At 40.9% G+C, this 15,035-nt stretch overlaps 1 protein-coding gene across 1 annotated transcript in view; it reads left to right on the plus strand.

Moving 5' to 3' along the window:
- The window catches only part of FERMT1 (fermitin family member 1), a 35,183-nt gene that overhangs the window by 19,820 nt on the left and 328 nt on the right, over positions 1 to 15,035 (plus strand). The window contains exons 9-14 of the mRNA XM_012639263.1: positions 311 to 360; positions 6,948 to 7,072; positions 7,819 to 7,925; positions 9,080 to 9,301; positions 9,867 to 9,991; positions 13,559 to 13,700. Coding sequence (XP_012494717.1) covers positions 311 to 360; positions 6,948 to 7,072; positions 7,819 to 7,925; positions 9,080 to 9,301; positions 9,867 to 9,991; positions 13,559 to 13,700 — 771 coding nt within the window. The remainder of the gene's footprint in view (positions 1 to 310; positions 361 to 6,947; positions 7,073 to 7,818; positions 7,926 to 9,079; positions 9,302 to 9,866; positions 9,992 to 13,558; positions 13,701 to 15,035) is intronic.

Consider the following 15,035-nt stretch of genomic DNA (forward strand, 5'->3'; position numbering starts at 1 on the left):
AAAACACATAAATGTACAGCTTAACAAATTGGTATTCAGTTGTCACCCAAGTCCCCACCCAAATCAAGAACTAGCACTTTGTCAGCCACCTCGGGAGCCCCTGCACGTACCCCATTCCCCCCACCACCAGAAGGCAACTATAGGAAATGTGGCTAATGTAACTAAGTAACTGAGTTTTTCATTTTATTTAATTTTAACTAGTTCACATTTAAATAGCCACACACAGCGGTGTGTGTTTAGCGTGCAAGTTTAGCGTAGTGGTACCACTTACGAAGTTCCTGTTTATGAAATGTTATCTGTTTTTCCTTAGGAGGACATTACTGATATCCCTAAGCTTGCAGATAACCTCAGGTTATTTAGGTAAGTAACTTTTAAGGAGAGAAGCAGTTACTCATAACAAAGCCCTTCAGATAAAATATACAGGGGTTTGAGTTGCACATTCAAGAGGCAGGTAAGAGCATGGCTTTGGCATCAGACAAACAATGGGTTGGATCTTAGCTGCACCACACACACACTAGCCGGGTAAGCTTGGGCAATGTTTTACATCTCTGAGCTTCGGTTTTCCAATCTGTAAAGTGGGAATATACCTTCTCTTGGGTTTGTTGGGAGGATTAGGTAAAATAATGCATATGAAGCATTTAGCATGTTGTCTGGCTCATAGTACATGCTCAATAAATGGTGATGTACACATGGCCAGTATCTGCAACAATAAACATATATATCTTCCAGCCTGGAGTTTCTATTAGGGTCCATCTGGGAGGTTCAGGACTCTGACACGATTGGAAGGCTTTTCTATATTATAGTTTAAAAATGACTTGTCTCCAGAACTTTGATCGTAGGTTTATAGAGACTAGTCATTTTAGTTTATCTACTTTCGCCTGTTTAAGTGCTTCTGATAAATGCCCTAGTCACCTCAGATTGACCTAATACATCAGAGAATGGTTTATTCCCTCGGAAAGAAAGAACTGCCACCTCTCTGATGGTGCCAAGGTGTGTTAGGATGAAAGAAACAAAGCTCTTTGAAGTTCTCTCAATTCCTCATGTCACTTTATAGTTTGTTGACTTTTCTTAACAAACCAACACTTCACTGGGGCAGTTGGCTTTAAAAGAAACACAGGTTGCCTTTGATAACACATGATGCAAAGAAAGACCTGGAATGAATGAACAACAAATCAGGTATAAATGAGAAACAAGCATCCAAAGGTAGCAATAGCTGTCACTGGGTTCCTATGAGTTTGCTTTTGCTTTTTTTTTAATGTGATTGTGGGATGTGCTCTCAAACAATAGAGTCATTCATTTAACTTCTGTGTTATAAATAATTGTAACCACAATTGACTCATATCATTGTAGTCAGAGCTACAGAAAAAAAGTAACAATTGAATCCACAAATATATCTTTATGAAGTATTCATAATTGTTCTACAAAGAAATTGGGTTTCCATCTTCTCTGTATGGAGCAAATCAAGCTCTTCATAAACCAAACAGTGACATCTTCCTGTAGATGTTGTCGATGAAGGAGGTACATCACTTATGCTTCTCTGAGTTTTTATAGGCTTTTGGTGTGACTGTTATATTCAGACTCACAAAATTGTCCTCACATTTGGCCAACAGACCCTTTATCTACCAAAAGTCTCAAGCTGTTGAATCTAATATAGAATATAGTTTATGCAAGGAGGAAACAAAGAAAGGAAGGAGAGAGAGAAAGAAAGAGTCGGAGGGGGAAGGGAGCAAGATTGGAGAGTAGAGCTCCGTTCCTCGTTGAGGTGTGGCCTCTAACAGGCCCTTCGTTTCCCTGGGCCTTCTTTCCTCATCAGTATAAGAGCCTTGGACTAGTTCTTTGATTTTTAAGTTTTTTCTTTTACAGTGAAGCTCTTTTCTAAACAAAATCTATTAAACCTACCATATAAATAGTGGACTTCAGTTTCTAGTAGCATAGCATCGACTCTAATGGCAGCCACAATCTTGCTATAAATACATATGAATGCTGGATAAAATTAAAATAAAAGAATTATAAATACAAAATTGATTATGAAGTGAAGCAGAAATTCCAACTTGCAGGAAATAGAGAGGGAACCTAGTTCTACAAAGGAAGCCTCAGCTGCAAGGGGGATTTGGGACATGGACATAGGTTCTCATGGCTTGAGGCCGGGATGTTAATTCCCGTGTAGCGATGGGAGATGCAGCGTTAAAGCCTGTGTAACGCAGTAAGCCAGGACTGAAGTACCTGCCTGAAGGTGAAAACTTGCAAGCATTGCCTTCTCTGTTTAATGGGAAGTAGAAAAACTACCTATCGGCAAGAGAAAGCAATAAGGAAGTTCACCTTTTCATGGGGTTCTGTGGGGAAATAAAAATTCTCTCCTGAGAGATCAGAGGCAAGGCTGTGCCACACACAGATGTGGATATGAATTTAAATGTCTTATGTGAGATGGGAATCCTAACAAAGTGAAATAGAAATTGGTCCAGGACCACAAAACCTAGGAAACCCTGGCAAATGTAGTTGTAAAATTACTTAGCAGGAAATATCCACAACCAAGAATGCATGGGCCTTTTATGGAAAACAATAACAACCTAAAAAAACATGAGCTCCCAATAAAAATTACTAACCATTGGAAGTTAATGAACCACAGAAGGGATGTAGACCCAACAAGCAACAGGATTAGCAGTTTCGTTAACTTTAGGTAATCATATAATCTGAAGAAACCATAAGTATGTTTAGAATCATTAAATTCAAAAGTAAAAATTATAATAAAAGAGAATGGGCAATATATTGAAAATGAACCAAATTGAAATTCTAGAAGTAAAAAATATGGTCAAAGAAATTTAAAACTTATTAGGTGTATTAAACATCAAGTTAAAAAAACACAGTTGAAGAGAAAACGCAAAAAGATAGAAATGAAAAATGTGACCTAGATGGAATGCAAAGGGCCAACCTATATCTACTAGGAGTTCCAGAGGAAAACCTTCAGAAGATAATGCTTGACAATTTTCCACAACTGTTGGAGACAAAAATCCTTAAATTCAAGAATCACTAATCTCAAGGAAAATAAATCAGTATAAATGCACATCTTGATAAGGCCAACCATTGATAAGAGAAAGTCTTTAAAATCAAAGGGAAAAAAAGAGATTTCCTACAGAGGAGCGACAGGTGGGAAGCAGTCATCTCATTGGCAACAAATACAGCCTGGAAAATGATACAGAAAATGCTAAGAGAAACATCAATCTAGAAATTTATGCCTAATCAGTCTTCCAAGAGTCTACTTGTTGGAAATCCCTGAGTATAAACCAGAGAAGATACAATCCTACCAGTAAATTACATATTTAACATAAACAATGATTTATGCCAAAACTACAAGGCGTACTCACTGTTGGATGACTTACACAGTGTGCTACAAGAGTTACCAGGGTGACATTTTATAAAAACAAGACTTTTAAAATATAGAAGAATCTTTATAATACTTCATAGAGAGATGGCAAGTAATCATGAAAATTTTTGGTCCCACAGTAAGACTCACTGGTTTTCACATGGAAAAGTACCTATAAGTAGAGTTACGCATTTTTGTTTTTTCAAAAAATAATTGCTCCAACATGGATGGAACTGGAGGACATTATGTTAAGTGAAACAAGCAAGGAATATAAAGTTTCCACCACATGTTCTCACTCATATGTGGAATCTAAAAAAAGATATCATAGAAGTAAAAAGGAGAACAGAGGATATTAGAGTCTGGGAAGAGTAGGAGGAAGGGAGAGATTGGGAGAGATTTGATAAAGGATTACAGCTAAATAGGAGGAATAAATTCTGGTGTTCTATACCACTTCAGGATGACTATAGTTAATAATAATATATCTTTTCAAATAGCTAAAAGGAGGATATTGAACATTCCCAACACAAAGAAATGATAAATGTTTGAGATGATGGATATGCTAATTACCTGATCATGAGTGCGAGGCTGTAGTAAGCTATGATCGGGGCCACTGCACTCCATCCTGGGTGACAGAGGAAGACCTTCTTGTCTCAAAAAAAAAGTCTTTTAAGAATGGGTTGGGTCAAATGCCTTTTTAAAAAAAAATGAAAGAAAATAAAATTTAAAAATAGGGCCTGGTGAGATTACTCACTTACATCTGTAATCCTAACACTTTAGGAGGCTAAGGCAGGAGGATCACTTGAGGCTAGGAGTTCTAGACCAGCCTGGACAATATAGCAAGAACCCCTCTCTACAAAAAATAAAAAAATTAGCCTGGCATGGTGGCAAATGCCTGTAGTCCCAGCTCCTGGGGAGGCTGAGGTGGGAGGATCACTTGAGCCCTGGAGTTTGAGGTTACTGTGTGGTATGATCATGTCACTGCACCCCAGCCTGGGCAATAGAGTGAGACCCTATCTCAAAAAAAAAAAAAAAAAGAAAGAAAGAAACTTAACTTTAGAGGCATTTTTAAAAAATAAATGTTCTAAATTTATGACCTTTCTGTGGTGACAAGTGGCCATCAGTAGTAAGCCCCCAGATGTTTGCAAAATAATAAACATATTTAATCTCTCCTTTAAGGAAAAGGTGATTGTAAAATAAGTGAGAACATAATCGGTTTTTGAAAGATATTAATGCTGTAAAGAGAGCCTTTTGAAAACAGTTATTTGGAAATATTTACAAGGTTACATCATTGCCAATAATAATACTGTCTATTAAAAAGACAAATACTGTATGATCTCACTTACATGTGGCATCTGACATAGTCAAACTCATAGCATTAGAGAGTAGAATGGTGGATGCCAGGGGCTGGGGAGAAGGGAAAGTGGGGAGATGATGGTTAAAGATATAAAGTTTCAGTAATGCAAGATAAATAAGTTCTGAAGATCTACTATACAACATAGGACAATGTGCTAAGAAGGTAGATCTTTAAGTGTTCTTACCACAAAAAAATTAAAAACAATAATAGAAATAAAGAGAGCAGGAGGAAAGTTTGGGAGGTGACGACTATGTCTGTGGCTTTGATATTAGTGATGGCTTCGTGGGTATATAGTTATCCCCAGACTCGTCAAGATTTATACATAAAATATGTATATGTAAAATATGGCTCTTTATATGCCAGTTGTGCCTCAATTAAGTGGTTTTTTAAAAAGCAATATTATGCTAGGTACAGTGGTACACGCCTCTGTAGTCCCAGCTACTCGAGAGGATGCTTGAGCTCAGGAGTTCAAGGCCAGCCTGGGAAACACAGCAGGACCCCGTCTCTTCAAAAGAAAAAAAACAAAAAAGGCAGTATTATCTGCACACTTTTAAAACTTGGAGACAGAATTTTTCTATGTTAAATACCATGCATATTAAGAGTTCTAGTGAGAGCCTATCTCACTCTTATGTACATGATTCATTCACCACCTGATATCTCCTCCGCTCCTCCTTTCCCAGCCCTGCCCCACCCCAGCCTCTGGAGCACAGAATGGGAGAATAACTACTAGCTTTGTTAGTGTGTTGGAAGCAGCCTGGAAGAGGAACCAAACTGGAAGGAGACAGTAGGAGGAATCTGAGCTCTTAAGGTCCAATTAAACCGAATTCTAAAGAGAAATATTTAGATGCCTAGGAGTAAACCAAGACCTTGCTATCCACATCTTTTGGTTATAGGCTGTGTCCTTAGATTTTGTTTTGAAAATACTATTCATTTTGGAGAATCTGAGTGTTAGATAAAGAATCTTTTAAATATGTTCCTTAGAATTATATTAATATTAACTAGAGCCGTCAACATGATAAATACTCTTTTAATTCAGTGGGTGTTTTTAATCCTGGAAATGTTAAGTCCATATAATGTTTTCTAATTCATTTTATAGTTTTTATGCAATATTCTCCTGTAGTACACTGGTTTTTTTTTGTTGTTTTTTTTTTTTTTAATGTGCACCTTCTCCCTTTTCTTGGTGTTAAGGATAACACATTTTTAGCTAAGGAAAGATGAGTACTGACATGTTAAAAAGACTTGCCCAAAATTATATATGAATGATGTTAACACCAAGCTTCATCTCTTTCTCCCATTCTTGAATGTAGAAGTTCACTCCTCAGGCATGAGATACCCTGATCACCCCTAAGGCCAAGATTGTTCCACTGAACCACATACAACTCATATTTTCTTTTCCCTGCCTATGTCTGCCCACTTTCTACCCCCTTGCTCTCTCTCACATTTCCTATTTTGAAAGACCCAAACTTTAGGGCTGCCATTGGCACCACCAACCTTGTCTAGTCCAGGGTACAATGTTTGCCGGCCCCAACAGATACGACTGTTGGATTTCTTCCCAAAAAAATATTTTTTGATGACAGTAGAACCTGTATTGATTAGTTGAAGATATCAGTGATTTCCACGGCTCCCTGGGAATTCTCTGGTGGTTTCTCTTAAGAGTCAAGAGGAAACTACAGAAAAGATTGCTCACTTTTAGATATGGTTTTCTATCTGATAACTTGAAGCTCATGTGCTGTTCATCCTGAGAGATTTTTAAGATCCAAGAAGTATGCTGAGATTTCAAATGTCACCAGATTCGTGCAGGTTTCTCACTTACGTCTTTACAATTTATTGAGCACTCCAGGTGAGCCAGGCACTGTGATAATCATTTCACATAGATGACCTTATTCCATTCTCACAAAAGCCCTGGAATCGAAGACTGCTGCTGTCCCCATCACATAGAAGCAGTACGTGTGGCCCAGGCAAATGGAGTGTCTTTCCAGGAGCACACAGTGGCAGAGCCAGAATATGGTCCCAGGTGGTTTACCTCCTAAGCCTTCTCACTAAAATCTGTGTCTCATATCAACACCTCATTTCTAGTTTTTTGCAATGAGTTGGCAATTTGAAAATTATTTTAAAAAATAAAGAGTATGTTCCTGGACAGGGCCTTTAGAGCATCTTGATCTGCTTGAAATTTGTAATGTGTTCTACTTTTCTGGATGGTGATTTAAACATTTACTGCACTTTAATTTGCAGGCCCAAGAAGTTAATGTTAAAAACATTCAAACAATATTGGTTTGTCTTTAAAGACACGTCTATAGCCTACTTTAAAAATAAGGAACTTGAACAAGGAGAACCAGTAGAAAAACTAAATCTTAGAGGTAAGAGTACTCTACATCTTGCCAATTCTAGGCAAGGTTCCTACAAAATGAAGCAAGGTTTACTTCTAGAGGAACCGCTATCCATCTAGGTTTTCCAGACCTGCAGCTCCTCGACCTCATAGAGCGTGGACCTCGAATGTGGTCTAGTGAGTGTGGTCACTTGCATTCTGCCATCCCATCTTGCCCAGTGTGTCCAGAGTCTAGGACGTGGTGGTAATTGGTGTCCATAAATGTAGCACATGAGGCATTGTAAGATCCTGAAAAGTTTCCTGAATTCAGAACAGTTATGTTTAATCCAGTATCACTTTACTGTCTATTCTAATTTCTGAAAGTCACTGTGAGTTTATACTGGTAACTCTCTATTAATTGAAATATTTAATTAACCAGCACACTCAACTATCATCATGTGGCCATCAGAGTCTTTCCTCTGCTTCGATTTACTTTGACATTCATATTCATAATTGTTCCTTTGAGTTAGGATAGCTAATATCAAACTGAAAAATGAACTCAATTGACTTTTCTCATTTAAGAAAATCGTAAAAGAAAATCATTTTTCTTAATCCATGTTAATTGTTCGTAAGTCTTATTTAGTTATCCTTAATGAGTGTCATCTGCTTGCTCCTCCATTTTTCAGAAGAGAACAAAATCTGCGGGGTTTATGTTCAAAGTCTTTATTTTAGATGCACACTTGATATTTATCTAACAGATTCCTCAGTGCTCAGTTTTGTCTGTCTTTTGCCATTCAGGCTGTGAAGTTGTGCCAGATGTAAATGTAGCAGGGAGAAAATTTGGAATCAAGTTACTAATCCCTGTTGCTGATGGCATGAACGAAGTGTATTTGAGATGCGACCATGTAAGTAAAACCACAGAAGATGTTAAGTCATTTCACCTTTGTGAAGCCTAAGAGCAAAACCTGTGTGATGTTTTCTACAATTAGAGCACTATTGTGTCAGTCAGCTATTGTTTTGCAACAGTCACAATGTAACAAAATCACAATGACGTTCAACAATAAATACTTGTTTCTGAAAGATCTACAGGTAGGCTGGGGGTTGGATGATCCAGGCTGGCGTCAGCTGGTCAGATCTGCTTTGAGACACGGGTTTCCACAAGACCTTGCCACAGGTTGAGCTGATTTTATTTATTCTGGGTCCCAGAAACCTCTCTTAGTGATGGCAGGAGTGCAAAAGGCTTGAAATTGGCATACTGTCACTTCCCCCACATCCCATTGGCCAAAGCAGATCACATAACTGAGCCTGATGTCAAGAGACTGGACTCGCACTCTGTCTCTTGTAACTGTTAAGTTACCAGGCAAAGGGTGTGGATCCGGGAGTGCGAAGATTGAGGCCAGTGATTCAACGTACCGCGGGCACTGTTGCACTGAACAATTCCCCTCCTTGAGGGCATCCCCTCAGCCTCCGGGGAGCCCTCCTATTCACTCCTTGAGCTCAAAAGTGAGCATAGACCTTAAAGAACAATAGAAGCCAGTACTAACTTGTTCAGTTCCCATAATGGCCCGAATTGCTACTTTAGAATTAGAATCTTTACTAAGGATAGAGCAGTATATGAATAATACAGGAAATCAGTTAATGATTTTTTTTTCATTATTTTCTTTTGTCACAGAGATCAGACATGATCTGAAACTGGAAATATGTACCAAGGAAGGCTCTCTGGTAGTTTGGGGTTTCACCTATCTGTGCTTCATGGCACTCCTTTGTGTCCTTGGGTCATCTTTAAATGCAAAGTTCCCTGCATGGAATTTATCAAAGCCAGCATTCCTATCCTCTAGCCCCTTAGTATCTAGAAACTCAACACACATCTCAAAGGCTATTGCCAGGTGTTACGTTAAGTGGTTAACAGTCATTCAGAATGTGCGCCACTTCACATTTTTCCTTGCTTGGAAGGTGATAGTTTTGTGTTACAGTGGAGAAGAAAGTCCAAGTCCTGCTGTTCATAACAGGGTGGCTTTGCACTTGAGCTTGCTTCTCAGCCCTCGGGTTTTTGCTGCAGGAGAATCAATATGCCCGGTGGATGGCTGCCTGCATCTTGGCATCGAAGGGCAAAACCATGGCAGACAGCTCCTACCAGCCCGAGGTCCTCAACATCCTTTCATTTCTGAGGATGAAAAACAGGAACTCGACATCTCAGGTGACTTCAAGTCTCGAAAACATGGACATGAACCCGGAATGTTTTGTGTCACCTCGATGTGCAAAAAAACACAAGTCTAAACAGGTACTGCTAATCTTGTTGGGGCGATTGTCTACAGTAGAATCTTTATGTTCTGAAATAAAAAGTTCCATCTGATTAATGCCATCATCATGAAAAAATGAATTGATGGGGAAAGTTGCCTATGTACTAAGTATTAGATGATATTAGGAAATTATTGTTAATTTTGTTAGAGGTGACTGTGATGCTGACTGAATATGGCGACATTTCCAGATTGAACTTAATCAAGAAAAATTGTTTAGTTCCCACCAACTGAAAATTAAAATTATGCCTCCATAGGAGTGGGTTAAAAGTTGCACAGATGAACTGAACTATCTCTGGATACTCCACGGATCTTGGACAAAAGGACCCTGGAGCTCTCCATCTGTAACCTTGGGAGCTTTTGTGTTTCCCAATCTCATTCCTGCTTCTCCCCGTCATGTCTTGTAGAAAAATGGGAATGAATGGTCTTTGTAGAGCTGCAGTCAGGCCTTGCATTTATTGTTCTCTTTGGGGATCCGGTGCTCATGGGATGATTACAGGGCAGTCGGTGCACACGGAGGAGAGTTTGATGTCTCCCGTTTCTGCTTAGCTGGCAGCCCGGATCCTGGAAGCCCACCAGAACGTGGCCCAGATGCCCCTGGTCGAAGCCAAGCTGCGGTTCATCCAGGCGTGGCAGTCCCTACCTGAATTCGGCCTCACCTACTACCTTGTCAGGTGACTACAGTGTTCACTGGCCTCTCTCACTTTCTGTTCAGTTGTGAGTGGCTTTCTGGGAACCCAGTTTATTCTCATTTAGCAGAGAATATAGAACTCTTTATTTTTGAATGCTGCCCTTTCAAACATGGTCCAAACACTTTGGGCTGCTCACAGACATTGTCCATACCTTCTGCTCCACAACCCTGAAACTCAGCTAAGGGAGAAAGGAAATTTTAAAAGGAGGAGATTTCCTTCTTTTAGGATAACTACATTTGCAAAGCCAGAGGGAAAACGTCACCTGTTGATTATATGAAAGCTGCGACTTTCTTTCACGTCAGCTTCCTCGCTACTGTGTACCTCATACCGTGTCTTGTGGTGTGGCTTTGCAGAATTTTTAGGTTTCTAGAAAGGTCCCAACGAACCTTGTGTCTTATCTTCATCCGGCTTAATCAGATAGCAACCCTGTTCCTACTGGTCCAAAGGACCCAGAGAAGGCCATCAATCACCCACTTCTGTTTTACAGATGAAAACACTGAAATATAGAAAAATAGCTTAAGTGAGTTGTCCAAGTTCACATCCTGGTCAGGGACATGCCTTGGCATAGAGCCTGGTGTCCTCACTGTAATCCCCACCCAGCGTGACGGCTCTGCCCCACTGTATAAAATGAATGGCTTCCCAAAATGTGTCCACAGTGTGCTTGTACGTCGAATTATGTTTTCCAGTTCAGTAGGGAAGACTGATGTTTAAGCAAAATCTAAGCTTAATCCTGCACTACAGTAAGTGCTCTCTGTCACTTTCTCATCTTATAATTTGAGGGTTGGAAGACAGGTTTGTATTTGAAAACATTGAATTATAGGAAAGTACAGTTTTCATTTGTTGTCTCAGCTCTTCAAAGACTCAGTTTCCTCAACCCCTTCTAGCAAGGGAGTCTATCCAGACTTTTCTATTCACTGAAACATCTCACTTAACATCTGTCCCCAATGTTTATCCCAAACAAGCAACTCCTCCTGCTTTAATCACTGCAGCAAAAGAGTGAGGGAGGGTGAAGCTGTGCGGGACATCCACTTATATGCATGGACATGTGTGCATATGTACATGCACACACACATGCACATACACACGCACACACGCGCACACACTCACCTATAACTCTGAAGTCAACCCCGCATGGTGGAAAGAACACAGACACTGGAGCCAACCAGGCCCAGCTTCCAGGCCCACCTCTGCCTCTGCTAGCTCTGTGTCCTGGGGCATTGTCACCGACCTCACCAAGCCTTAGCTTCTGCTCAGAGGGCATTGTGAGCAAATCCAGTGAAAGAAGGCAAGGAAAGTGACTGATAAATTATGAAGGGTAGTGTGGGCCCTGAACAAATTCCCCTGCCTCTTACTGCTGTCCCCCACTGCCTTTTTTCCAGCTGTTTCCCCCTACACTTCCCTCCCCCTCCAGCATCTGTCTATGGACATGAGGCTTTGAGGCAGCGGCCCTGGATGTGATGAAAATCTGCCTTTTCCAAGGCCAGTGCCCTGTGTGTAGGATGGCAGGCGGAGTCAGGATCTGCCCACGCCCGAGAAACCTGGGTCTTTCTTTGCTTCCTGACTCCCCGAGTTCCAGAGAGCAGCCCAGGGAGTCCCCATATGTTAGAGAGAAGCAGGTGGAGCAAGAAGCGAGCTAACTTGTGCTATAAGCATTATGGTGGTGGAATGAACGAATAATAAAAGATATGGGAATAATTCCAGAAAAGTACAGTAAACTTTAATCATACAAAGGTAACATGTGCAAAAGATAAGATGTGGAAAGTAGCTTATTCAACTAGGAACTCTTTTTCCTCCAATTATATATTTTTCTCTCTCCGGCAACCTCAGTTTTCACATCCTCACATCCCCCTCCAGTTGCTGTCCCTGTTCTCAGCTCCTCTTCACAGCAGAACTTGAACGTGGTGTCCCTACCACTGTCCCCAATTCCTTGCTTCCATTCTGTCTTGACCTTCCTCCAGTCAGGTTTTCTCCCCCTCCACAAGATACTGCCTCTGCCTCTCACTCTCATCAAGGTCACCCATTGGTCTCCCGTGACCTTCACATTGCTGACTCCATAGGTCAGCCTTTGCCAGCTGGCCTCGCAGCACGGTGAGCCCGGCCCCTCCTCCCAGACACACTTGCGTCACTTGCCTTCCTGGTTTTCCTCCTGTGTCACTGGCCAGTTCTTTTGGTCTCCTTTGCTGTTCTTTCTCATCTTCCCAACCTCGTATAATACTGGAATGCACAGGCCTCAGCTCTTAAAACACTCCTCCTCTCAGTCTAGACTCATCCTCTTGGGCTCAGCCATTCTTCTGGCTTCAATTATATGCTGATTACTCCAAAATGTATATCTTGAGCCTAGAACTCTCTCTTGAACTGCAGATTCATAAATCCAACAATGCTTAGATGTCTAACAGCCATTTCTCCTTAACATGTCCAAATTTCCTGATCTTACCCATCTAAACCAGCTCTCCCTACATTCTTGCGCATCTCAGTAAAGGGCAACTCCTCCCTCTGGATGTTCAGGCCAAATTTCTTGAGGTCATTCCTGACTCTGCTCTTTATCTCTCACACGACATCCTGTCCATTGGCCAATCCTGGTGATTCTGTCTTCAAAATATGCACTGAATCCGACCTCTCCTTACTGCCTCTGCCACCACCACCACCAGTTCCAGAGTGATCCTACCTGATCTTCTTGCCTCTACCCTTGACCCTTAAGTTTCCAACTCAGCAGCTAGAGGGGTCCTTTTAAAATCTCAAGTCAGACCATGTGAAGCCTCTGCTCAGAAACCTCTGAAGGCTTCCTGTGTCACTCAGAGGAAGAACCAGATCCTTACCCTGGCCTCCAAGACCTTAGCTCCCTAATTCTCTAACTCACACCTTTCTCCCCTCCTTCACTGTGCCAGCCACGTGGGCCTCCTGCCAGGTCCTTGAGCACTCAATAAATAAACAAAGTGGCCGTGCCCTCTGCCCAGAATACTCTTGCCCCAGAGAGCCATATGGTTCATTCTGTCATGCACATTAGTTCTTTGATCAAATATCACCACCTCGCTGACCTTCCCTGACCTCTCTGTTTTAGATTGTGACACCTCATTGCCAGTATTCCCTGGATCCCTTCTGTTCTGTATTTTTCCTCATAAGCTTATCTGGCATATTTATTTCACACTTATGATCCTATCCCCCCACCAGTCAGGAATTTTCTATCCATTTTGTACACTATAATATGCCCAGTGCCTGAGAGGGTCCCTGGCACACAGCGGTGGTGCTAATTTTGAATGAATTGATTTGACCTCCTCTTATTTTACTTTCCTCTGATGTCAGTTTCACTTAAAGAATGTCCGCAGGATAGTCTTCATTTATCCATTCCTCATATTTTCTATGTCACAATAAAAATGCTCTCCTGTAGAAAGTTAATCCCTCATTGTCTATTCTTCTAAAATGATTCAGAAATGTTGGTATTATCTTTAAGAAGTTGTATATGAATGAACATCATTATTATAGGAAACAGTTGCTTCTCTTAACTAATATTATTGGGGTTTTTGTTTTTGATTTTTTTTTTTTTTTTTTAAGATTTAAAGGAAGCAAGAAAGATGACATCCTGGGAGTCTCCTATAATAGGTTGATTAGAATCGATGCAGCCACAGGGATTCCAATTACAACATGGAGATTCACAAACATGAAACAGTGGAATGTCAATTGGGAAATCCGGCAGGTAAAGTGAAAGTTTTTGCTGTCCAGTGTTGAGCCTGTAAATGTGTGTTCTCTCAGAATTGCAGGTTATTCTGATTTTAAAAAGGTGTTCTTCTATTTAGATTAGGAACCCCCAAGCAGGTAGTAATTATCTGGTGAAATAATCACATGCAATTCTGGGAAGTTTCCTAACAAGTACAGGCCAAATGTTCTTGAATTAACACCACAAGTTGGCTTTATCTCCATCCAGGCTTTCCGTACAGACAGAAGCTAAAATTGCTGAGCAGTTTGATTAATTTTCACCGACTCATCATAGGATTATATAAAATTTAGGCTGGTGATTACTTAGTGGAAACTACCTGAGATGTAACTGCTACGCAAAATACAAATGCAAGAAAGGCCCCATCTGACTGGCTGCCAAAGGCTCTAACTGAATGAGGACGCAGAGGCTCAGCTGCCCAACTGGAGAACATTCCAGTCCCAAAAGGGAAAAAATGCCAGAGAAGCAAGGCGCACAGAGATGACTGAGAATAGTGTAGCCTCCTAAGATGAGGAGCCCACAAACCCTTAGCCTGTGTGACAGTTTCCCGTCATCTCCCATCCTAGGAACAACTACATTCAGGCCAAGCCTGTGTCCTGGGAAATTCGAGATGAAGTTAGCAGCAGCATCCTATTGCTGATTTAAAATATTCCGATGTTGCCAGTATAGAATCTATCTTTTCTCATTCCTTTTGTATTCTCGTTTTTCCAGTAGAAATCCATCAACCTAGAGGGACAGTAAAGGACACATGCTGGAGTCCTTTCAGCATTGCTGGTAACCATCTAGGCTCTCATTTGTAAAATGAAGGTCAGAGATTGGATGAACCTCTAAGGCAGTAGCTCTAAAACCTGGATGCATGTTAGGATCACCTGGAGAGCTTTAAAATACCACTGCCAAGACCACACCCAAGACCAGTCAAATCTGAATTTCTGGGAGTAGGAACTAGGCATCAGTAATTTTTGAAGTTCCGCAAGTCATCCCAATGGGCAGCCATGGTTGAGAACCAATGAAGCATCTAAGTTTTTTTTCTAGTGCTTAGTTTATGACTTTCAGCTGGGAAAGGATGCCAGGTAGTGGCTGTAGGGAAATTGAGGCAGACCTTTTATTCTCTATTAATGAGTCTGCAGAGCACCCTGCTCCTCAACACAGGGAGTGTGCTTGGGAGATTCTTATATCTATACGACACAGAAAATACTGTCCGTGTGTGTTGGGAGTTCTGTTTTACCAGGTGTGTGGCAAAGTTGACACCACAAGAGGGCGCAAAGAGAACAAAGACATGTTTTCTGCAAGTGTTTAACTGGAAGCGGTGGTTTTCTG

The sequence above is a fragment of the Propithecus coquereli genome, unplaced genomic scaffold, assembly GCF_000956105.1.
Source record: "Propithecus coquereli isolate 6110/MARCELLA unplaced genomic scaffold, Pcoq_1.0 Scaffold139, whole genome shotgun sequence".
NCBI lineage: Eukaryota > Metazoa > Chordata > Mammalia > Primates > Indriidae > Propithecus > Propithecus coquereli.